General features: G+C 39.5%; 2 protein-coding genes across 2 annotated transcripts in view; both read left to right on the top strand.

The window, feature by feature from the left end:
* Positions 1-154: 154 nt before the first annotated feature.
* ATG3 (autophagy related 3) lies at positions 155-24,125 on the top strand. Its single transcript, XM_074852547.1, has 12 exons — positions 155-336; positions 3,399-3,440; positions 6,656-6,705; positions 7,914-7,984; positions 9,705-9,812; positions 11,827-11,876; positions 13,820-13,901; positions 14,422-14,456; positions 15,204-15,359; positions 16,031-16,158; positions 22,266-22,334; positions 23,905-24,125. Exons 1-12 carry the CDS (start codon positions 265-267, stop codon positions 23,984-23,986), a joined length of 945 nt encoding a protein of 314 aa, XP_074708648.1. The 5' UTR covers positions 155-264; the 3' UTR covers positions 23,987-24,125.
* Positions 22,341-24,224, top strand: part of F5 (coagulation factor V) — a 45,964-nt gene continuing 44,080 nt past the window's right edge. The window contains exons 1-2 of the mRNA XM_074852520.1: positions 22,341-23,376; positions 23,467-23,591. The gene's annotated coding sequence lies outside the window, so the exon portion shown is untranslated. The remainder of the gene's footprint in view (positions 23,377-23,466; positions 23,592-24,224) is intronic.

Here is a 24,224-nt window from a genome sequence, read left to right as displayed (position 1 = left end):
GGGACGCGCCATGAGTCACCGCTTGTCCCGCCCCGCCTCTTCCCGCCTTGCGCGCGCACACGACGAGGAGGGGCCTGGGCTCGGCGCGCCGTTGTGACGTCACGAGCGCGACGCGAGCTCAGGGAAGGGCCGGGGGGGCGGTGTCACGTGACAGGCGAGTGAGGAAGGGGGGGGGGGGGTGGTGCTGCCGAGGCGGCCGCCGCCGCTGAGATCGTTGTCGGAGGGGCGGGGGAGGCGGCTGTCCTCCTCCTCGGCGGCAGCAGCATGCAGAACGTCATCAACACGGTGAAGGGGAAGGCCCTGGAGGTGGCCGAGTACCTCACTCCCGTGCTCAAGGTGCCGGTCCGCGCGGGAGCCTGGCGGGGGGGGAGGGGGGGTTGCGGTGAAGTGAGGGGAGGCGCGCGCTCCCTCAGGCCTTGGAGCCGTTAAGGGTGGGGGGACGCGGAGCCGTGAGCCGCCGGGGTCGCGGGTGGCGACGGAGCGGCCCCGGCCTCCCCGCCCCCTGCCCTTTCCCGGGGTGCCGCCCGTAGTGCGGCCGCTGCCCGCCGCTGGCTGCTCCTTAGGGCCGCTCCCGCCTGCGCCCCGGTGGGGTATGAGGGGCTCCCCGCTGCCCCGCGGGGATCGTTCCGCCTTCCCGAAAGCGGCTGCGGCTTCGTTTCTTGTCCGGGCCCGAGGAACTCTGTCGTTGCGGCGGCTTTACGCAACCGGCGGAGGGTCTCCGAGGGCGCGGTGCTGCCGCACGCCTGGGGGGAGGTTGTGCTGAGGCAGCCTTGCGGCGGCAAAGCCACCGGCCCTCGTCCTGCACCGGGGCGTAGGGGCTGGAGGGCCGCTGGGTTGGAGCTGCCGTTAGAGGGGGGAGCGTTCCCCTGGGAGGTGCAGGCCTTCGAAGACCAGGCGTTGCTGGTCCTACTGCTCGAGGAATAACTTATTTGGTGCCGTTTCCTATTAAAGTGGCTAAACTTTAACCGATTGTGTGGCCAGGAATGGAAATCCCAAGGTGCTCGTGTACTGATAGGCTTAAGCCTGGTTTCAGGAATGCATTGCAATGGTTATTTTGGGTAAGAGTGCAACTTCTTCAGCTGACACAAAAAAAAACCCTAGTCACGTCTTGGTTATGTGAGCAGGTATAAAGTTATATAGCGTAGTTTATTTCTGTATCAGTATTACTATATTAATACAAGCCTCTGTGCACTGAAGTAACTGAATAGTAGAAATGGGCTGTTTGGTTACTAAGAGTGAATTTTAACAATCTGCTTGTAAAGGTGGGCAGCACATTGTTATAATTCCTGTTACTACTTAGTTAAAAATAAATTGTGGCTTTCTGCAGTTGTTAGACTACATCCCATCTTCTGCTTCCTATTTACGAACACTTTTTTATTTAAACCAAACTTTGTGTGTGAATGCTTGTCATCAGTTCTTTCACTGCCAATTTTCACATTTTTCTGTGTTTTTGAAAAAATACTTCTACTGTAGTTGTTTGTGACAGCAACCTCTCTGCCCGTGGTTTTATGGTGTGACCTTGTGTATGCCTTTTACTCTGCAGCTTAGATCTTTGGGCAGAAGACAGTGATAATTATTAATTGAACTTGTCCCTCTGTGGTATATAGTATGCTCTCGCCTGGATAGTGGACCTTTCTAGAGTTGCCCACCAGTGTGACATACATGGGCTGCAGTGAAATTGTGGTGTGGAAACATGAAGTGACTTGTTTACCATGTTGCACAGCTGGTGTAATAGTGGAGGAATTCTTGTGCCCAGGTGTACTATTGGGAGGAGGCAGGAGGAGAACATCCCACAAATGGGAAGTGATAATATTATGTGTATATGTTCTTTTTACAAGGAGTTGAAATAAATACTCCAGCTTGGTAACTTTGGAAGGAAACTAGCCCTGTGTCTGGCACTAACTTACATGCCACAGAATGTACAGAGATGAAAAAACGAACTATTTACCCTCAGGGAACAGAGGATGGGTGTTTTAAGTATTTTCCTTATGTAGTTCCAGAAACACAAGTTTGTGCCTGTTGCCTACTACTTAGAGTTCATTTTGAGGTTAAATAATAAGTTGTCTCCACTGTGGTGCTGCATAACATGTTATCAAGAATTGTCAGTTTTACAGCAATCCAAATTTCTAAATTAGGGTTGTTTGAGTTTCTTTGATTTCTGTTAACTAGCATGTAATGATGTTATGGTGTTTGTGCAACTGCGGTTTTGCTTATCTTGTTCTTAAATGCCTCTTCTTTAGAAATGAGGGAGAAAGGAAGTAATCAGTATTGTATGAAACAGGTGTGCCCGTTTCCTTTGACATAGCACAGGCGATAGATAGCATGCACCAGGGTGAGGCAGCAAGAATTAACCAAGTTAAGCAATGGCTGGTTTTCTTCAGTGATTTCCTAATGATCGAATAAGGTGAAGTTGTAGACAAAAGTGAGGTACTTATCAGTTGTTGCTTTTAGTCTTGATAGAAAAAAATCATGAGTTCTTTAGGGCAAGAAGTTATTCAGTAATTGATGATGCAAAAACTTGACAAGTGAGCTGTGCTGTGGTTGAAATTGTATTCTTTTTTCAAAAGCGATTCTTAGATAGCTCTAATGCTGGGGAATGTTAGGTTTCTTTGGTGCTTGAGACTTTTCTGAAGAAAAAGGCAAACAGAAGTCTGAAACAAAATAGTCTGCTTACTCTAGATTTGAATATTCTAAAAAATGTTGTATCCTTAAACTTCATGAACGTCATCTTTAATGCAAAAGTACTTAACTTCTCCATGCAGAACTAAATCATGTTGCTGCTTACCATCTATTCTTTCATCTGTAAAAAAACATGACAATATGAGAAAATCAAAACTGTTTCTAAGGGGTGCATAATGAAAGCACAGAAATTAGTATTTTTTAAAAAGTTAAAGACTACATCTTTCTACATAACTTTTTCCACCACAGAGAAAAGTCGGTTTGGTCATTCATTTCATGACCTTGCTTAACTGCAAAGCCTCATATTGATGCATTGCAGTGCTGTTCAGTGCCTAGAACAGTCCCAAAGTCCTGACTGTGAGAATCACCAGTTCCAGCTGGTTTTATATCTCTTACCGGTAAATGTAATACTGATTACCGACAATCTTCACTTCATTATTCATGTAATTGGCTGTAGCAAGAAAATTATTTTGTCTGTGTGAGTTTTTTTCATAATAGCCCCACTTCTGCAACAAGTAATTTTGTTGAGCCTTATGTTATAGATTGGAAGTAAGCTGCCTATCGGCCCTGGCAGAGGTTGCCTCCAAAGTGATTCACAGATCTCTGTGCACAGAGCTTAATTCCAAGACAAAAGTAAAGCAGATGTTTGTCTTGCCAGTAGAGTGGGGTACTTTGATTTGTCAGCAGTTCTCAACATTTCTAAACTTTCTTTATTGCAGGAGTCCAAGTTTAAAGAAACTGGAGTAATTACACCTGAAGAAGTAAGTATTTAGGAACTTTGAAATATTTTGAAAGTAATGATAAGTTTTACTGAAAATGACCACGTTCATCTCCCAACAGTTCATGTCTTTGCCAACTAATACTGCTTCTTGAAACAATTTCCACAAAGTGGAAGTTCTAAATGGCTTTTTTGCTCTACAGACAAAGTAGATCAACAGAATTAGTCTTGAGACGACACCTGACATCTGAACGTGGGATGCTTTTTTCCTGTCTTATGTCGTGAAAAGCTTGTAAGGAAGCTGGTGCTGGGTCAACGGCTCCATTTGTCTTGGGAGTTCAGGACTAAAACAGGAGTATATTGATTTCAAAAGTCTTTCCCGTAAGCAGCTCAAAGAGAATCTTGTATCTTGGGAACAGTCTCTTCTTACCTCACTTTGGTTCCTTCCAACGCTCTGGCTGAAATCATTACATATGCTTGTCCACACCAAATATCCAATGATTATTATTTTTTCCCCTCTTCTTCTCTGTAGGCTACTTCAAGCTGGTTTTATTTTGGATAGCTGCAAAGCAGTTGTATTTTTTTTTTAAGGAGTCTGCTGCGAAGAGATAAAGGATTTTTTCTAGAATAGTAAAAGCACTGATTGTGCAGTGATATTTTGACTTCCGCGTTCTGCTTTTTCTCATATTAAAGTGCTACTGTTCTGAAAAGACAATTGTCTTTACAGAGGTATAAGAAAATAATGTTAAGACTATTAGGTAGAATGAAAGAAAAATGAGACAGAATGCACAAATGTGAAAAGGAGATGGTAGAAGATGGAACAAATTATGACTGTTGCAGGTAGATAATGTGGACAGAAGTGTTTTCCTAACATTGGTACCTGACATTTTTCTGCTACATTTTATGGCAAGAAAGTGTTTGTGCTTTCTATAATCCAGAAGAGTAGCGTTCAGAACAGGCTTAGCAACATGATGTTCTCTTGTTTTGATAACTGTGTAAATAAATGTTTATATATTATATATTACATAATATATTTACAAACTATATTATATATAAAACAAATAGAGGAAGTCTAGACAAATGTTCTAATGCTTAATCCCTTCTTGATCTGTGGGAGAAAACTTGGCAGTAGTACTGGAAGTAAAGGTACATTCTGTAGAATGTAGCAAGAACCACACTATGTTACATTAAACAGTTTGCAGCACTTAAACACCAGTAAAAATGCAAATAGTATGTAAACTCAGTATAAAGTTAGATGCTGATAGGAGGAATAAAGTGGAACCTTCAATACAGAAGTCAAGGGAAACAATTATGCAGCAAGATTAATTTTTTGTTAAATTTAGATGAGACTGGAGCATGGGTCTGCTGATTGTCCCTTTGACAGTCTTTCTTCTTCCCTAATGATTTCAGTCTTTACCTAGTGATTGCTAAAGAAGAATTGAAAGTCATCAATAATGATGCTAGGATGTTATCTTCGAGTGAGTTTGGATTTCTGGGGTAATGAATCTCGATTCAACTGTATTTTAGTCTGAGATGCTGACTATTATATAGACTTTGTGGGGTTCCTGGGGCTTGCCTCAGAAGATGAATCAGTTAGTGATAAGGCTAAAGATGACTCATTAATCAAACTCAACACCTACTCCCTCTTTTCATATATCTGTGTACTTGATTTAATTGCAGCAAATTCTTGCCTGCTGCAGTGAGTTCTTACTAGTTAATACCTCAGACAGGAAACACCTGTTTTAATTATATATGTAAGTACAGGCAAACCCTAAAAATTACTCTTTCCAGGAGTAGAAATAAGGTGTTGTCCTAAAATTGATCTCTTGCCACTTTTCCAACATCGGTTGAGGTATGAGATGACATTAGTGCTTCAGAAATAGAAAGTGAAACCAGCTAGATAATTTTGCAGCCTAAGCTGAAGCAAATGTAATTTCAAGTATTGTTTTAGGTTTTTACATCTGTGTTAGACCCACAAAGAACACTTTTTCATCTTTAATAATATATTTTAACATTGCCACAAACTGCATTCCAGTTCCTTGAACAGAGAATTTTAAATAATTTTGGAGTTTCATGTCTTAATTATTATTATGTAAAAGCTAATGAGTTTTTCAGTTTCCATGTGTGTTGGGAGGGATTGCTGCTTTCTTTAAAGTGAAGATTTCACTTTTGCTAGAGACTTTTGTTGAAAAACAGGTGAAAGAAAGGACTTTTGCAGAGGTTAAATCTCTTAATCCATGTGCATTGTGTGTGGTGGTGTTTTCCACGATGCTGATTCGCCTCGCTTTGGAGGACATGGTGAGAAAAGGGCTGACAGGCCGCAAGCCTGCTGTGTCCTGCTGCAGCAGCTTCTGGTCAACTAGGAAGTACATTGTTATAAACTGGCATTTTAAGGCCAGAGAGCAACTCTAGCAGTTGGCATCCACCTCAAGTTTCAAATGTTTCAAAGTAACTGGTGCAAAGACCACACAAATCACTGAAGTGCAGGCTTGCCTTCCTCAATTTATGTGTACAAAAAAGAAACCCAGTGGGTTAGACAGTGGGTGAATTCTGAGTTCCTATGCAAGTCTAGCATGAGTTTTCCAACATTGGTTTGCATTAGTGATGTAATTTTATAAAAGCCTTTTTGATACTAAGAACGAGTGAAGATTTTTAAAAACTATTTCTTCAGAACAAAGTTATATGTAAGTTTTTCAATGTACTAAGTACTTGGTTATCCATATTTAGTTAACCTCATTGGTGAGCTATTATAGTGATGGTTATTACTTAAAGTATACTGTTTATTCTTCTGTTGCAGTTCTCACTGATTCAATGAATTTGTCAGTCTTACTTTTCTTCTTGCTGCAAGAACGCTGAAAGAGAATTAATTTTTTTTAATATTAAATGCTCCATTATCTCTGTAAAACTTTGAACAGAGGCAAATAAAACCAGTTTCTTCATCACAAAGTAAACACTGTTACTGGGTTTAGAAACTTTTTTGCTTGTTACAAGACTGGTAGGTAATACCACAGCTTTTTAAACTTTGTGAATTAGCTGTTGTATGCGTTTCCTTCAAGTGAAGTCAATTTACTGTTTGGGTTTTCATGGTTAGCTGAGAAATTGAGTTAAAATAAAGCATTGAACTGCTATAAATGGTTAATAGTTACATAGTTAATCTATCAAAGGAATGTGCAACTGAATATTAATATTGAGAAAAACTGGAGATTGTTTCTTTATGCCATATTTAACAGTGCTTTAATTTTTTTCCTTCCTTAACAGTTTGTTGCAGCTGGAGATCACTTAGTTCACCACTGTCCTACTTGGCAATGGTAAGTGAAATCAGAAGAACTCTAGAAAGCTAGCATCCCTACCTATGCTTTGATGGTTTTCCATTGGATGCAACTATACAGGTGTCTCATTTCAGAACAGTACATGGACTCTTCCAGTAGAACTTCTGCTGGTTTTATGATGAAGTTATCTGTAAGTCAGGCAGGACTTATTGCTCTGTGTAGCAGTAGTTGAAATGAGGATATCTTTGGGGATTTTTTTTGTTTGTTTTCCTAAGGTTTTAGAGGAAATAAGCTGGTACATACTGCGAATGCTTTCAGTGCTTAGCTGCAGTAACAGCATGTCTCCCTGAGCTTGTCTTGATGATTGAAAAAGCAAAGGTTGTGAGCAACAGGAGTTGCTAGCAAGTAGTTGTAACTGGTATACTTTAGACAAGCATCTGTTAATTACGTTCAAGTTGGCCCACATCAGATCATTCTGTGCAGTGCTTGCCCTTGGAAATCCTTTATCTTTCACGTACGATAAGGTGCTTCCTCATGTTTTACTGGTGTCTTGCATTATAAAACTAATCAGTGCCTAGATGGGCATTGTCTGTGCTGTTGGTATCATCAAAGTTCTTGGCTCTATACTGGGCCATGAATTGCTGAAGGAGGAATTATTATGCTTCAGTCATTGTTTCTTGCCCTTTAAGTGTCTCCTTCAGAGAAGACATGAGTCCTGGCCTGTGTGCCAGCAGTTTGGAACAGGCTATTTAGGATGTTACTCTTATTTCAAACCAAAAACCACTGAAGGTGAAAAGCAAATGCTTGAGTAATGTGAACTTGCAAAGATTACTTCAGCTCTAGTGACTATGGGCAGGTTTTATATTTACAGAGGTCTATTTCTTGCTTTTTCTGAAGTTGCTTTCTTTGGACATTTGGGACTATTGTTGCTGATCCTAGAAAATTTCATATAGACTAGATTGTTCTGTCAACCCGTCTTTGCTTGGCCATTTCAAAGTGAAAGTAGTTTTTGAAGCAGAAAATAGCTTTGATCCAAGACTCCATAGTTTAGGGGTGGCCCACCTTTTTGACCCCATACCTATATCAAAGTCTTTGCATAGGGAAGAGTAAAGTCACAGCAAACAGATTCTGAGAATAGGTTAAGAGGAGTATGTGAAATGTTCCTGATATACACTGAAAATAGAAGGGTTCTTTTGTTTGCAGATCATCAAATTCTCAACCTTTTATGGTGCACTTCATTTTTACAGGGCTTCAGGAGAAGAACTAAAAGTCAAGGCTTATCTGCCAACAGACAAACAGTTTTTGGTAACTAAAAATGGTAAGGCTGAAGTTTAAATATAAGTGTTCGTAGGATTGATAGCATGGTTGACTGCGCTATCAACTCTACTGATTGTATTGACAGGGGAAGCAAATATCTTGCACTTTAGATGCTTTGGCTTAGCAATATAAAAAAAGTTTCCTGCACATCTAAAGTCTTTTCCTTAGACCAGCTGTTAGCAGGGCTTTATACTAGTAATACAGCTTGCCTTGATGAAGTGGGAATGAAGTTTAAACATTATAAACCTCCTTGTCTGTCTTTTCCTTTCTCCTGTCCTTCAACTCATATTCAGTGTCAAAAAGGAAAATACTTTTGTTTTCCTCTTTCTGTTGGAAAACTCAGGCTATTGAAGCGTTCCTGAAATGTCTTCCATGGTGACACTGATACTTCTAGTTCAGATATGTAATTAATATCACTGTCCCTGTCAATAACAATAATATAAAATACAATTTTGACCAGCTTCGTGGCTGTGTATCTATAATACTTGTGGTGATTACCTTTTTAATGGATAAGAAGGCACCCTGTGGGAAATAATTTTCTCAAAAGATCTTGTATCAAAATGTGTCAAAGATAATGCCGTTAGATGAACCTTTAGTACTAAGAACTAAGCCTGAGGGGATTTTTACCTGCAATGGGTTGTATTTTATACTTGGATTTCACTTGCTTGCTGTTGGAGTCTTGCAGTGCGCTGTCATGTGAAAATGCTTACAGTAGTGTTGGCCAGACTTTCCTAAAATGGCCCTGATGGCTGGATGGCCAAGTAATCTACTTTGTTTCTCTTTTTCCCCCCCCACTTCCAAGGTCCCTCACTGCTCTGATCCTTCTAGATCACATTTCAAAATAATGTATCCTGCTGATGGTGACACATTGGCCTACCCACCTGAGTAAAAGTTGTGGGCTGTGGGTGAGGCTGGGAGCCATCCTGCAGACCTCATTTTGGAAGTCTTTGGAGAACTTCACTGTGATTTTCACACCCCTCTCCTCCCTTTCTGAAAGGTCTAAGAGCAATTTACAAATTCTGCACTTGATGCAGCAGGATTTTTTTTCCTCTACATTAGTAGAAAAGGAGCATTTTTTACATAGTCCTTTTGACGCTGGAAAACGTCTGTTTTGCCTTAATCAGATCCACATTCTTTCTTTGACTATTTTCTGAAGATATTGTATAAAACTGTACTTGAACGGCTCTGTAATGCATATGACTGAAGTTATTCTAAATAACACATTGATTCTAACTTCTAAACTTCTAGAGGTTAATTTATAATTAAGCATACCTAATATATTGTGTGAATAGCTGGTGCAGACTTCTAGCAGAATTGTAAAGACAAATCAGTTCAGTAAACTGATCCAGGCAATGTTGTACTTAAACTAAAAGTTGGTTAGCAATGTGAAGAAAACTAATAGGTTGTCTCCAGTTGTTAGCAAATGAGAAGTTAATTCTTTTCTAATCCTTAAGAGTTTGGAGGAAAGTGCTCTAATAGGTAACAGAAGAATGAACTTTTAAGGCCACTGCAAGTGTTGTACTGTACATGGAATAAAATATCTGGTACAGCACATCAACATAATTAAGTTCATGCTTTTGCATTTGAAATACAGCTTTAGGATTCCTTAACTAAGGATATATGAGAGACTACCACACTTCAGAAGGCCTTATAGGATAATTTCTTGCTCCAATGTGGTTTTGTATAGGAATGACTTCATTTTGTTTTGCAATTTTTTGCAGTGCCGTGCTACAAAAGGTGTAAGCAGATGGAGTACTCGGATGAGCAGGAAGCAATTATAGAAGAAGATGATGGTGATGGGGGATGGGTAGACACTTTTCACAATGCAGGTATTCAGAGTCTTGCATCACACCTTGCATTGTGTAATCTGAAAGATTTTGATTTTCTACTCTTAGAAGGATTTTCAGTTTCCACTCTTACATACAGATTGCTGTGTACTGGAAGAATAAATTACGTTGCCAGCTACCCACTTGATTGGTACATGACTGCTCAGGTGTTTAACTGTACGGCTGTATATGCCTGAAACAGGCTACTTTCTAGAGGTGTTGACAATAAATTATTACAATATTCTCCTATTAAAGTTCTAGGAAGTTATTTTTAAAAACGAGCTGTGTAGTGGCTCATTCCTTATTAAGGAGATCCTGTGAAAAGAATGCTGGTTTAAATTGTTGGAAGAATATGCAAATTTCTCTTAGTAAGTTTGCCTGTGAAGCACGTGAAGATCTTTATCTTAATGATGACCTCAACTGACTTAATTATTTCAGTGTTTCCCATTCTGTTGGATTGAGCTAAAAGGGGGAATCATTAAAATATAGCTGTTATCTTAGTATCTGAGGTCAGGGGGGAAAATGGGGCGGGGGCACTAAAAAGAAAGAGAATATTGTTAAATACAGAGATGAGTGTGGGACATGATCCTTTTTTACACTAAGTCCTTAGATGAGCTTGTGTTTATAAAGAAATCTAAAAATGACTGCTTACATGAATCTATTTCATTAACTTTTTCTAGCACAGCTTCTTATAAATCCTTTTGTTCTTCTCTAAGAATTGGCAATTTTATTAGTTTTAGTCTGTTTGTTGATGTTCTATCATGAGATAATAAAATTCCATCTTTCTATGATGTTTTCTCCACCATTTCCAAGTCTAGAAGGTACTCCACTCAGTTTTTACTTTCTTTGGTGTAAAGTTTTTGCTGTAGTGTGGAAGGAGTTCTCTAAATAGTTCACCCAGGCTGGGGAGAAAAGGGCAGGAGAAGATGCCTTTTGTTTCTGTAGATGTACATTTTTCATCACTGGCAATTCTTAAATGTGTCGCAGCTGATAATTGAACACCTCACACCAAAGAAATTGTTTGTCATAGCTGTCACGTCCTTGAATTAAGGATGCGTTCTCCATCCTTGCTGTGGGTAGACTCCTCTGCCAAGTTTTTGTTTTTCGGGTTGACTGATTTGGGCACCATGCCATGGTAGCACAACTGTAACACTCTGACTAGACTTGGCCAGGTCTCCAAACACTGTCAAAGGAGATAAAAATCTGTTGTCACCCATCTGTATAGAAGTGCTTTAGAACACCACTTTTTCTGGTAGGAAATAACTTACGTAAATGATCACGCGGCCACTAGAGATGCATTGTTTCCAAGCAGCATCCAGCTGGCCCTCCTTTTCTTTAAACAGTTATTTCTGATGAGCAGTTACTTGATTCCAGGTTCATTCACCATAATGATGTATCTTATTTTCAGCTGAAGAGTTAATTAGATAAATGTACTGTGTCAAAGCAGAATCTTGTCATGGATCCCAAAGAGCGCTGGGCGAGAGCTGCAGTAAAACTAGAAAGCTAATGGGGCGGAACTGAGGAGTTGATACCACTGTCATTTGGGATGGTTTTTACTGCCACTTCCTCTCGGCTAAAAGCATTGCATGTTCTGTTACATTATGCCTTGGCACAAACACCTTGCCTTCAAGATGCTCAGAAATACTCATAAATGCACGCCTTGCGCATGAAGTTGAGTTCCATTGTTATGATATGAATGCCTCTCTTGAACTCATTTTTATGCAAAAATTCCTTAAAATAAAAATCCAAACTACTTTGCAGCGTTCCATCAACATAATTTGTCTGACGTGCGAGAGCTGTGCTGTTGTGCTCCGTGTTACTGGCATGGTTTCTTTCTGGTTGAGCAGCACCAAGCATGCTACCAACACCACATAAACAGCCCTTCAAATATCAAACTTGTGAGGTATAACTTGGAAAGATCATAGGCTGCTTTCTGAAATCTTTGCAACCTCTTTCTATACTATTCTGTAATAAAAAAACAAGCTCTTTTAACACAAACTTCTTGTTCAATTAACAGGTATAGTGGGTGCAACAGAAGCAGTTAAAGAGATCACACTAGACAGTAAGGTACTTGTTTCTAAATTTTCCTCTTGCTTTATTACAGGACCTAAAGGTAATAGAAGTTTTACCTGCAGCAATCTGGTACTGCCTGTGAAAGATTAAAATTAACTTTGTTGCTAGGTGTGTTGCAGATATACACTGACCTTCAGAGCCCGTGATATTAGTCTAAGCATGCGCATCTCCTTACGGCTGTGTTTACTGAGGCAGTGGTGGGGTTTTTTTTGAATGTCTTGAGCCAGTATGCTCTTGTGACAGGCTTCTACAAGCTGAGAATGAAATTCTGCTTACAGTGATACCACACCTTTGTGTCTCAAGAAACTGATGTTTGGCGATCTGGTGTAAAGAAATTTTTTTATATAGAAAAATAATGAAGGGATGTAAGGTATTTCTTCGTAATCTTTAACTATTCCGAGCAGAATTTTAATGTATTTGGTCCTGTTTGACAGGTTTGTGCACTGAAGTTTAGAGATACTGAAACTGTTCAAATGTTTATGTCTTAAAGTCATCAGTTTCAGCATGCTTTCAAAAAGTCACTCTGGAGCAGGAGCCAGATCCGAAACTTAAGTCCTCGGGAAACTGAGAACAGTTGGAAGTACTTGAAATGGAAATGTGTTAGCTAACATGTTTAAGAAGTGTGGAGAAAGTCAGAGAGAGACACAAAATGCTTTTAAAGATGAGTTGGTTGTTAAAGTGGAGCTCTGTGCGCTATGAGAGTTTGTTAAACCATCCAAGCACAAAGCTTTGGATTCTGAAAATCAGGGGGAAAGAGAATGGGCTGCCGCATGCTACTGCACGATTGTAAACAGCTCAAAATACTGTTGATACAAGGAACTGTGAAGTACATGTATTTCAAGTGAGACTGTGCTGAACATAGTAAAAATACTGCTTTTTCACAAGTCAGTAACATAAAGGTGGAAGAAACACTGTAAGGAATACCTAAAGGTGATTGCTGTTTCTGCAAGCCACAATACTTGCAGAATGTTATTGTGATTCATAACTGCTGTTGTGTGATAAGAGTTGGATTTCACTTCTAATGTATGTAGAAAAACTTGCTTGTTGTACAGTACTTCATTTCTTGGACCACAGGTCCAATCCAGAAGGACAACTCTTTCTGCTAATGTTCTGTTTGCCAAAGCACTTCACAACTTAGTTTCTTACTGGTTTTGGTGTGTTGTTTTGGGTTTTTTTTTAATGAGGAAACTAGCCACCTGATGCTTACAATTAGAGCAGCTTCTAATTGTAATCATTATTTGGAGTATTCTCCTAAAGTCCTCATGAAACCTCTGTAAATCAAGACTTCCCCCTTACGAATTTCACTGGGGTTGTCTCTTGGGTTCAAATGCTATGCAGAGGCTCACAGTGCCCGAAAGAAAAAGTTGGCTGAGGGCTTGTACCATATTCGTTTCTGTTGGACTGTGCTTCCTCAGACAACGATATCAAAATGCGATATCTTTTGGGACTTTCTTGTGTTTTAAAACCAATTACGGAACGGGATGATGCTCTTAGTGTGTGGGACGGGATGATGCTCTTAGTCATATCAACTTGAGATGTTCTGTGATAACTGCTGCACACTTGGCTGTGGATTAGGACATACAAAATATTAATCTACATGTGCCAGTCATAGCTGTTTAGTCATTGCCTGTCATTTGAGATAGGTTGTTTTTTGAAAAGAAATTCTAGGCTGTTTAACACCGTGTTTATTTTTCTTTGCTTAGGAATCATTCCAGATTACAAAGTCAAAGGAGAACTTTTAAAGCGGATTTTTAATGTTGTATGAGGACTTTGAAACTAAGATTGGTTAATAAGCAAATATTTGAGTTCAGTATAGTCCTATTTTTTTCTGGTTCACTGTATGTATTGACTGGACTTATACCTTAAATTTGCTGGGGCTGTTAGGCTCTGTAGATGCATCAGTCTTTAAAGCAATGTTTTCAATTTAACTTCTAAAGGATAATATAAAAATACCAGAATGTTCAGCATCTTGCGAAGATGAGGAGGAGGAGGATGAAGGAGAAGCTGCAGACATGGAAGGTATTTCCTTAAATTGGGTGGGACATGCTTTATTTAACTAAAGTAGTACACTCCAAGAAAACGCTACTCTCTTTTTTTTTTTTTTTCCATGGAATGAGTGCTGAAAAATTCATCGGGCATATGTTCCTTATCATCTTTTGTATGGTCTTATTGATGCATATTTACTCTTAACTTGTGTGCCAAAACCTGAATGTTGGTGACTGGGGAATTAATTTGAGTAGCAGAACAGATCCAAGCAAGTATAAATTAGGGATTTAGCACAGCTTCCTTCCTGCTTCATACCTACACCTAAACTCAATCTGCCAACTTAAAACCACTTAAGCATTTCTCATCATGTACTTACTGTAGTCTTGGTCAAATTTGTATTAAAAAAGGTATAGTCTGGTCTGGGAATTGGGAAGTCTACCTAAATAAAACATCTTTAGATACATGTAGATTGTTTTAAAGGAGTTGTTTATGAATGAAAAATATGATGACTAGCTACAAGCTGAACACAGAATTTTATGGGTCTTCTTTTCAGAGTATGAAGAAAGTGGGCTTTTGGAGACAGATGATGTGAGTGCACAGTTCTCCCTCTTGTCTGTTACAATGCTTATCACCAATATGAGCACAAGCAAAGTAAAAACAATTATAACAAGTGGATGATGTAAAAAGCTTGTCATGAGCCTGGTTTCCTAAGGATTTGTCTCCTGCCAACCTGCTGCAGTAACCTTAACTCTTAGGCCCTCGAAGATTTAGATCACTGTAATTTTTTTTTTTTTCCTGATACTTTTCACTCTGCTTACACACAGTGCTGTATTTCCAAGAGGTAAAAAATGCGGTGGTTGTTGTTGAGGCTTACATGTGGAGGATGAGTGGCTTATAGGTCAGTAGATTACACTGATGCACCGGACTGTCATGAGAGAAAATGGAGGGCATCGTTATTTGTGGTACTCTGCTAAGGTCTTCATGAACCTGCATAAACTGAGACCTCTGCCTTCTGAACTTTGCTGGAATTGTCTGTTGGGTTCAAAAGTTATTGGTGAAAGAAGGGAGGGGAATATGACAATGTAGTTGCATGCTTCCTTAAGAAATTGGACTTTTTTTAAAAAATAAAAAGCCCCGCCAAAAATAAAACCAAAATCCACTTGGGAGAGAAACTGATACTCCTAATGTAAAGATAAAAACAAAACCCAAAAGTCTATGTTTTTTTAATGCTCACTTAAGAACATTGATTTCAGTTTTACAGCTTTATATTTAGGATGAGAAAGAAGGAAACCCAAACAAGACTATACTAATGTTGTCATTTTTACCTTGAACCAGGCAACGCTTGACACAAGACAGATTGTAGAAGCTAACAAAGCTAAAGTTGATGTTGGAGGGGAAGATGCTATTCTACAGACTAGAACTTATGACCTCTACATCACTTATGACAAATATTACCAAACTCCAAGGCTCTGGTTATTTGGATATGATGAGGTATAGCTATGTTGGTTTTGTCCCGCTTCCATGAAATTAGACTCACCGTGTCAAATAGCAAGGCTATTTTGTTGCTTATTCACAGTAGAAATTTAAAGGAAAAAATGGTGAGAAAACCATTATACAGTCAGGGTTGCAGACAAGACTTGTGGTACTTGCAGGAAGTAGGAGCAATTTCACTGAAAATTGTGCTTAGTAACCAAGCAGATTTGGAAGGAAGCAAACCATGCTCTGTCATTTGAATTTCTGTTAGCTCTGCAGAGCTAGTAATAACCCCAGTAAACTCAGTCAGTAAGCAGGTATGTGTGTTTATGATCTTCAGAGGAGAGAGGATTAGATAAATCACTCTTCCCTTTAATGACTGAGTTTCTTGAGTTAAAGTTGGTTAGGGCTTAAGGCTCAAATACCTAGGTGGGAGCCCAGATGGTTCTCAAATATATTGATTTTACCATTCACCTGGTATATTAAAACCAAAAATTTGTGCAATACCATTTCTACACCATGTGGTTTTTAACACACTCAGTTTTTTCAGGGTATCTTCAGAACTGTTGTATATTAGATGCTTATAATTTATGGTACTTCATCTGTTAATGAGGTTAGAATTGCTGAGAAGGAGCAAAAGATTCTTTGTTAGTAATGCTTTTGTTCTCGTTTTCCTTTTTCCTGTATAGCAACGGCAGCCTTTAACAGTAGAGCATATGTATGAAGATATTAGTCAAGATCATGTCAAGAAAACAGTGACCATTGAAAACCATCCTCATCTTCCTCCACCTCCCATGTGCTCAGTTCATCCATGCAGGTAAGTCTTTGTTTCTGGTCTGATTCAGCATGCAGACAGGCACTTCACTAGTCTTGTTAAGGATTTGGTTCAGGTTTTCTGGACATATTTCCACAGTTGGCTGCTGTAGTGATCTGTTAGCTTTGAAGGGAAGATATCAGCAGTTCTCTGAAGTCAGTCATTCCAGTGCTCACTGCTGCAAGTGTATTCTGCAGTTAGAGCTGTCTTCTCTCTGCTCAACTTGCTTTTCCTCCAGTTTCCTATGGACTCCAGAAGATGGCAGACTACTAGAACTCTATTAAAAAAAAGTTCTCCTATATTTGGTGCTTTTTTGGGAGGGTGAAAGTATAATGTATACTTTGGGAGTAGAAAAAGCTATCTGAACATGAAATAACTCTTCTTATTTTGTAATAACTACCTCCTGCTCTTCCAGCAGTCCTTAAAATTTTACGCCGATAAATAGAGGTTCTCTAATTGCCACACTGGAATATTTGTTGAATGCAAGTGCAAAACACACTTGTGTTTTTAGGGTTTCTGTTGCATGTTCCATGTTTCTCACCCAAGACACAGGGGGTCTGTCGTTCAGCTAGCTGCGCAGATATTTTTTTCTAGGTCTTTGAAAGGTGCCTTTCGTCTTAGATGTGGGCCCTAACATCAGTGATATGGAGCCAATATCTTACACAGTGTAACTCCACAGCTTCTTGATAATATGGTGTTCTCAGAGATACAAGTTTGGGCTTTTATGTCGTTTTTTAAAAAAAGACACCCTTTGCAGTCTTGCATATGCTTTAAAAAAAAAAAAAGTCCAGATTGCCCCTGTAAGTCTTGTCATTTCTTTTGACTTAAAGAAACACTTCTTGGATCCATGTCACTAGCTGAGGTGTCAAATAAGCAGATTGTTGTTGACAAACTTGTGGTAGTCTTTGCAGACTCAAAACAGTCTTGTTTCTGGTTTAGGAATGATTTGATCATAAGATTAGCCTTGGGAAGGGTATACTACTTTTTTAGAGAGAGAGCAAGGGAACTTTGCACCAAGCAGTTTATGGCTTCTTTTGATCTTATTCTGAAGATGTATATTCATGGGCTTTGTAAATCTCTATCTTGTGGTTCTTCCAGTTCATAGTTCTTTAACTACTGCTTTACAACAGTCTTTGCTTTCACGCAGCAGTCAGGCTTATATCTGGACAATATTGAGCAGAGAAGCCATTGTACAACTGGGACACAGCTTTTTCCCAGTTTATCTCTTTTGTAGAAAATTCAAAAGTGGTGAAGTTTATTGTTGGTCTTTAAATCCTCGGGTTTAAGTCTACACTAGCACAATAGACCTGTGAAAATGTCAGTCTCGGTGCTCAAGAGTAGGACAGGAAGCAGAACTTAGAAAACTGTTAGGAAAATAATAAAGAATAGAACAGAAAACAGCATAAGGCCTCTGTTAATCTGTGGGACCACCCACGTGTCGAATACAATACTGCAGTGCAGCTCTGGTCATCTGTTCTGTAGTCTGTGAGATGAAGGAAAGCTGAAACTGGAAAAGATACAGAGGGGTTCTCCGGGATAACTGAGGTTATGAAGCTCTTTCCCATAAGAAATGGTTGAATAACCTGGGACCTTTCAGCTTTGAAGAAGGCAGCTGGGGATGGAGTTATGATTTCAGCAACCTTCATTATGAATGCCACAGCAGGTGAGGTAATAGGTGTTCAGTTTTCTCCAGTAGTAAAACTAGTGGCATTGAATGCTACTCACTGCTGGCATGTTCAACGCCAGAAAAAAGATTAAAACTCTGCACGCAGCACTTAATGAAACTAAATATTTATTTAAGCAATATGATGTTAATGAACAAAAAATTTGTCAAGAGTTGTTAAAAGTGAAGTTATTAGAATGCTTCAGGATTAGGAAGTCCCTGGGTTGCATACTGCTGGAGACTAGTAGTACTTTGGAGGAAGCATTATGAGGTGCTTCCTCTGGCCTCTTCCTTGAGCCTGTACTATAAAATAATAAGCAAGACGAGGTAGACCTTTGATTTGATCCAGTAAGGTATACTTGTACCTTATATGGGCATATTAGTCAATACGTCAACCTGTTAGTGACTAACTGTCTTATTGTTTGTTGTCTGTAGGATTTTGGACAAAAAAGTGGATGCAGCTTTTTGTGCAACTAGTGTTTTTGAAGGAGCATCAGGTGGGATGAATGGAGGAAGGCTTAACAGACTAACTAGGAAGGGGATTAATAGAAGGAAGGGAAAAAAAGTCTGAAGCCAAGGCTTGATTTAGTGATTGCTGGAAGCCCTGCTAATAAACTGCTTGGGAAGAAGCTCCTGTTGATGGATGCAGGCTGGGAGGGCACTCTCAGAAGAAACAAAGATGACTAGATATTTGGGCCCTCACTGACTGTGGGTTTTATACTGGGCTATGGCTGCAGTGTAATCTGCTTAATTTTGTAAACACCTTTGCAGAGTAAGAACCCACTTAATGCTAGTCTGTGAATTTGGATTGAGAGTTCGTGGATGAGAGCTGTGTGTGCATGTTTTCACTTCTTCCTCTGAAGCCAGTGAAGTGCCAGTGCCTTTGTTATGTAATCCACATCGGCACTCGAAGAAATGGTTTGCATCATGGCACTTGTTCCAGTCGGTCTTTTAAGCGTGAAAGAGATAATTGATACCACAGTGAGACAGATTTGTTGGTAGTCTTAAATGTGGAGGAAGCTGTCTATCCTTCTCAAAAAGCAATCTGGTTGACCAGCAACTGCTTAACATCAGAAAGATTTGAAAAGGTCATCTTGAGATGCTGAAGAAAGAGGCTAACAGTATATCTAAAATGGAAGTTTTAAGTATGTTCTCTTACTCTCCAAGGTGAGCTATTCTATTTTCTTACGTTGGTAAGGCTAACAGCTAACAAGGTCTGGGCTTCTGAGGTGGAAAGTAATAGCCAAAAATGTTGGTTTGTTCTTAATTTAGCTAAGAAGTACCCATGTTTAGCTAGCTCTGCTGCTGTTGCTTCTCTGCACCTTACAAGAATTGTGTAATGTAGGGTATTTGGGTGGTCCTAAACTGACTTGGCTGTTTCTTGTGACGTGGATATCCCTATGGCATGCGTCAGAGAAAGGAAAGGAATGCAGTCTGGTGCTGCTGTCAGCTGCTTGAGATTGCTTCTATTTTGAGTAGTTAGTTGAAAGTGTTCATCTTGCAGCTCTGCTTTAAGTTGCATTTCTTGTCAGCATTTTTGTGGTACTGGGAGGAACATAGTCAACTTCCTCATTAATTGCTGCCAACTGGTTTAATTGCAATTCTCAGCTTTTTTCCGTGGGTGTTATGAAGGAACTATCAAACTAGTTAACTACTAAACACATTTACAATTAGATCTGAATTACTTTCACTAATTCCAAGGGCTTATTGCTCTCTATTTCAGAGAGCTCTTTTTCCTTCTTACGTACTTTAAATATCTGCAGGGAGGTGACTAGAGGCAACTGCAAGATCTTAACTTTGACTGTTGTGGATTCAGAATGTCTCTTCTAATGATGACATTTGTGGGTTTTTCCATACCTGTCTCTGTGTGTGTGAGCAGTTACAGACACTGAATCAAATTCACAGATAATTTTTTTTGTTGGAAGTACATTGTCCTAAAAAGTCTTGCATTTTACTCTTTTATGGAAGTTTGTAGTTGTCCACTACACCGAAAGTCCTGTGGAAGGCCTTTTATCTCTATGAACTGCAAGGTGGGGTGGGAATTAAGTTTCTGGTGTTCCCCATATGTCAGGAAGGCTTTTATTTTTTACTTTCTGATGGTATATATTTCCCTTCCAGCTGATATTCAGACAACATCAGTACACCAGCTCGGCTGAATTCCAATGTGAAGTTAATAACAAATTTTTTGACTGACACCTTTGGTCAATTGCAAAGCAGGAGAGAGGTTCCTCAGCTGGAAAGCAAATGTTCCTGATGAGAGCATAAATGGTCATCTAATCAATCTAAGAAACCAGCTGCTTTCAACTTTTTTAACCCCTTAATGTATGGCTTTAACTACGTATATCTCAGTTTATTTTCAATAGGAACAGCAATATTTCTGACTTGGAATATGAATAATAACTCATTTACAGTACTTGGACCACATCGAGAGTTGGTTGATATACCAGAAAGTAAATTAGGTGATTTTAGTAGATGCTTTAAATGTCTGCTCTATTTGATAGCTCAAGTGATCTACAAAGAGGTCCTGGAAAAAGCATGAATGAGCACATGGTGTGTTTAGTCATCTGGAGTTAAGAGTTTACTTCTGGGGGACTTCTACTCAGAAGTAAAAAAAAAAAACCTCTGGATAGCAGGATATTTTAGGTTATATTTCTTCCAAAGTTATCTTGTTTCTTTGCATTGGGGAGTATACATATTAATTCTTAACATTTTGTTATAGAAGGAAACTGAAAGCAGAAAATAACTTTTTGAAAGTCTAGAGCACCTGCAAAGCTTTTCCTGAGTAACTGTATGACAGTAGGAATGACCATTGCTGTGGCTGTTACAGAATTCCAGATATCTAACTAGCCCTTAGAAAACAGAAAAGAACAAATGTCATTAAGATGTGTGAAGTTGAGCCAGAATCCTGTTAAAGACTTCTAATAGCCATAGGGTGACCTGTGTTCTGTGCCAGTACAAAAAATAGTCCGTTGTTAGGGACGAGGTCAAAGCTTAAGTTTCAACAGTGGCTGGGTTCCTATATAGAAGCAGCTGGCCTTGGCACCCGATCTGGCATGTGTTCTGCCGGGGCAGGATCGTGAGGATCCAGAATTGGAATCAGCTGTGAGGGTTAGCTGATTTGCAAAGACCAACAGCACAGCAAGTGACAAATGCTGACCTTTAGTATTTCCCCAGACTTGCGTGTTCCTGTTTACAATGTGTCTTGGTAACTTCGCAACAGCTTCCTTCCTGGTGTTTGCAGTCACTGGCAGCGTGATTAACTTTGGAGGTAACTACTAAATGCCAGTTACTGGTCAGCTATTTAGATTTGCATAATGGTATCAAAGCATGGTCAGAAAGTTATGCAAACCCTGCTTACCACTCTTCCTTGTTCTCAGTAGGCACGCAGGTTGTTTCAGGACAGGTATTTTAAACTGCTGCTGCTAAGTAGATTGCAGTGTTGTGTAGGTGGATGTCCGTAGCCCTATATGATGTCACTGATAAAGACTGCCCACAGAATCACAAATTTAAAACAAAATTGAAATATAGATGAAAGTAAAATGAGTTATATGACCTGGGATTTTGTCTTAAAAATAATCAGTTCTAGTTTACCACTTATTGAGCGAGGAGGGTTGGATTAGATGATGGTCAGTCTCCTCCAACCTCAGCTATTCTGTGATTCCGTGTTATATTCCCAGGATCAGCTTTGTACGCAAATGTTTGTGTGGTTCATAGTAGATCTAGTATGTCACTGGTGACTTAATGTCAGATCACAGTGACTTGAGGAAATGTTTGTTCTCCCCTGTGTTGCTTGACAATAACAGAGTCACGAGAGAGAAGCTACCTGAGAAGCTGTTGATCTGCCGTAGAACCCGAGTTACCACCAGAGGAAGTTTCCATACCCTAAGTCAGTCCCAGAGGAACAGTTCTGAATTTATGCAGGATTCGTTTAGCCTGCCTTTTCTAGGAAACTATGAGTCGCTTGAGTGTTTGATACCTCTTAAGTTCTACAAATTTGAGTGCAGCAGAGGCAGCTAAAAAAGTTGCAGCAATTTCTAGGTGTCTTCTTCAGAGATCATCTGGGAACTCCTAGTGGCTTGCTGCTGGTGAGGATTACCTTCTGGGGACTTAGCTGGTGGCTTCTTTGGCATTTAGCAATTAAAAATGACACTAGTGACAAGCAATATGTATTGGCTCTCATGGCACTCAGTCTTCACTGTAGCATAGAATATTTTTTGCTTTCCTTGTGAATGTAAGGAGTTGGCACATAATGTTACATTCATCACTTAATATTAACTTTCAGTTACTGTTGGGATTTTTTTCCTCAGTGAACTGAAATTTTCCTCTTGCTGCTTCTGAAGCTAACAGTCCAAAACTATTTAATTTGCACAAAACCTAGTCTTATTGAGACGAAGAGGGAATTACTTTTTCCTTAAAATATTTTCACTGTTTCTGGTCTGTTTTTCAGGCATGCAGAAGTCATGAAGAAAATAATTGAGACTGTTGCAGAAGGTGGGGGAGAACTTGGAGTTCACATGTATCCTTTTGCATTACTACATGGTATTAGATTTCTTGCAGTGTAAGGAGCTGTTACCTCAAGATTCCTAAACTGGAATGCAATTGTGTGTGAAAGCAGTAAACAACTGCATGTGGTAGCACTTGCTGGAGTTCTGTGAGGAGCTTCTTTCATCTGTTCATCAGTTGTTGGGAGGAAGAGGGTGGCAGGAGCAATGGGGAAAGTAGGTAGGATTGAAGGGACAGGATTGAGCCCTTGTTTGTAGGGGTGTGAAAGAGGTGGCTGTGAGTATGAAACTGAGATCCCGGTGGGGGAGCATGAGGCTGGAGATTCATAGACTCTGGCCAGAGTGTAACCACTCCTCTTGGTACAGCAGCTTCAGTATTAGGTGTGAATCTGAGATTCATTTCCAAAAAATGTGGAGGTCCCATTATTCTCCTCTCTCTATGTAAGGAATATCTTGGTAAAACATTCAGCTGACAAAAAAAGCAATGAAAATTACTGAAATCATCCTGAACATCAGTATCAAATGCCTCACAATTAGAATTTTTGTTTTCAAAAGAGTGTTTTGCTGCTGTAAGGTGAGCAAGGGAGGGTTGCTGAGCAGTTGCAAGCCCCAAATCAGTAAAATTCTCATGCACTGTATGAGTTGCGACTTGCTCAATTTGTACAGCAAGCAACTGAAACTGAACTGGAAAATAACTTTTCTGGGGAGGTAGTTCAAGTCTTCTACTCCTCAATAGTTAGAAATAGCTTATTTTCAAGATTTTGATTACTTTCTTGGCTATTGCTTAACAAATTGAGGGGGTTTTAACAGGCAATTTCTTCCCTCCATTATCATGTAGTTTGTGTTTGTCAAGAAATGGTCCATAAGACTGACGTGCCAAAATAGTAGGGTTTACTTATATCCAGTACCAATGTAACTTAATTATCAGTTAAAAGTAATGATTTATTTTAATTTTTCAGTTTGCTGTCTGCCTCAGTCCCAGGTGGAGAGACACTTGAGTTTATAATTATCCAATATACTCCAGAGTGCAGATTCAGGCCCAACATACATTTGAAGGTGGTATACAAAGGGAGACAAGGAAGGTCTCTACAAAGGCAGACTTCTCAACTTAGCAAAACTAATCTCTGTACTTTTCCTCATCAACAGGAAGGAGCTCTTTCAAAGAATGGTTCAGAACAGGAACCTATCTCTCTTTCTGAGTCACTGAAACACTGAGGAGGAGCTGCTTTCCCTGCACTACAGGACGGTTAGCTAGGGATTAGCCTTGCTAGGTGGGATTTGTTAATAACAAATATTAAGTATGTAAATGGGATTGTAGATGTTTGTGTGGTGTTTGTAAGATTGAGTGAAAATAACTCCTGGTTCCCTGCTTTAACTTAAAAGAGGAAGGTCTCTATGTTTGGGCAAGCATCAGCCATCATTACCAGAGTTCTGCTGTATTAATTTCCCAGTCTCTAACTATATAATTACTAGGTGTTATTTTCCTGTTAGCAAGAAATACTGTTGAGCAGGCCACTGAATGTGACTTCTGCTTTTTTTACAGGATTTCTAGCTATTGCATGTTTTCCTTAACAAGAAACTCAGGTACCTTCTTATTTTCTTGAAATTTGTACAGGCGGTCATTCCAACGATAGAATATGACTACACGAGGCACTTTACGATGTAACTAAAATAAGAGATGTCCTCCTCTAATCATCAAATCTTTTTTAAATAACCCATCCATGTGACTTATACAACATTATACACAATTTCTGTAACTAACCTTTTATCAAGCTGACGCATTAAAATAAAATGTTCCATTACCAGCCTTTTTAATAAAAATCTTTGTGTGTAATATAAATAAATCACTTTCATTCCAATACAGACACTGCACTAAGAGGTGGGATTTTTTTTCTCCATAATTC

The sequence above is a fragment of the Strix uralensis genome, chromosome 2, assembly GCF_047716275.1.
Source record: "Strix uralensis isolate ZFMK-TIS-50842 chromosome 2, bStrUra1, whole genome shotgun sequence".
Classification (NCBI taxonomy): Eukaryota; Metazoa; Chordata; class Aves; order Strigiformes; family Strigidae; genus Strix; species Strix uralensis.
The sequence above is the reverse complement of the archived record's forward strand: the minus strand, read 5'-3'. Positions and strand labels throughout refer to the sequence as shown.